At 42.1% G+C, this 1,272-nt stretch overlaps 1 protein-coding gene across 1 annotated transcript; it reads left to right on the top strand.

Moving 5' to 3' along the window:
- The first annotated feature begins 208 nt into the window (after positions 1-208).
- LOC126378853 (uncharacterized) lies at positions 209-1,029 on the top strand. Its single transcript, XM_050027320.1, has one exon. It carries the CDS (start codon positions 246-248, stop codon positions 960-962), a length of 717 nt encoding a protein of 238 aa, XP_049883277.1. The 5' UTR covers positions 209-245; the 3' UTR covers positions 963-1,029.
- The last annotated feature ends 243 nt before the right edge of the window (positions 1,030-1,272 follow it).

Below are 1,272 nucleotides of genomic sequence, written 5' to 3'. Positions count from 1 at the left end.
TTCCGCGTGCATAAATAGTTACCTAATCAGAAACTAAACCTCATTAAAATATAGCACAGTAAACAATAAAAGCAAAAGTAATAAACAAAAGCATTGTGCGAAATTCCTAGAAAAGTTATAATTCTCAGACTGTTTGCACACTCATTCCAGAACACAGCGATAAGTGATAACCTTATTGACCGTCCATCCGGGCTTATATATTGCTGTGAATCACTCAACACCACAGTCGATACTAAATCTTCGATATGAACGCGTTGTGGTTCCTTGCTTTCCTTGCCGTGGCCGCGGCTGGCCCTATGAGGTCACAGTTCGACCCCTTCGCGGACCATGGAAACAGCGATGAAAACCATTTCGGCAGCGAAATATTCGACACGCGCCGTTTCTGGAACGAAATGACAGCAGAACTACACAGGTTAGACGAAATGATGAACGAATTCTACAAGAACTTCCCTGTGACGTCATCCGAATCCGGAGTCAAAGGCAACGAGTACATTGTGACGGTGAACTTAATTGGCTACGATGAGGAAGATATCAAAGTGAAGGCTAAAGAAGGTGTTTTAATGATTCAGGCCGTGCACCAGACCAATGACGGCAGTCAGAGTTCCTATCTTGACTTAAAGACGCTGCCTTCTTACGTCAATGTGAATGGGAGCTGGACTTATGACGCTGGAGTGCTGAGGATCGTGTTCCCACTCAACAGCCAACCAGATGGTGCCGCCACTGAGACCGCACCAGTCACAGATGCCAGTAACATTGATGTCAGAGGTGAAGAACATAGCAGGGAAGAAATGGACAACTCTCATCACGGAGATGCAGAACAGGATGCCGACGTTGGACTTGAAACAAGCAACAGAGACAATGAAATCCTTACAAACGTCATTGCTAGAGAAAACACAGTAGAAGCCACAACATACGCTGTGGATTTAAAGAATGAAGTGGAATTTGTACCTGTAAAATATTAGGATGTAAGTCGAAAATAAGTTTAAAACTGTAAATAAGTTAATAAGTTATTATATGATGTGACACAAAGTGTTGTTTGATTCTTGTCGTTATCTTAATGGTATCAGTAATTAGGTAACAGACCTTTCGATAACCTAACTAGTTAGTACCTAAGTAGCATTGCAAAAACAATCAATTATTTAACATTCTAGTCCATTCTAAGCGCTTACAGCAGAGTAAAAAATCCTGAATGATATCGGCCCATCCAGTGAGTGGCGAGTCACCACCTGGTCATTGTATCTTTAATGTTAACATTGGTGGAGCAGGCGCCAT

This window comes from Pectinophora gossypiella, chromosome 2 (assembly GCF_024362695.1).
Source record: "Pectinophora gossypiella chromosome 2, ilPecGoss1.1, whole genome shotgun sequence".
NCBI classification, from domain to species: domain Eukaryota; kingdom Metazoa; phylum Arthropoda; class Insecta; order Lepidoptera; family Gelechiidae; genus Pectinophora; species Pectinophora gossypiella.
The sequence above is the reverse complement of the archived record's forward strand: the minus strand, read 5'-3'. Positions and strand labels throughout refer to the sequence as shown.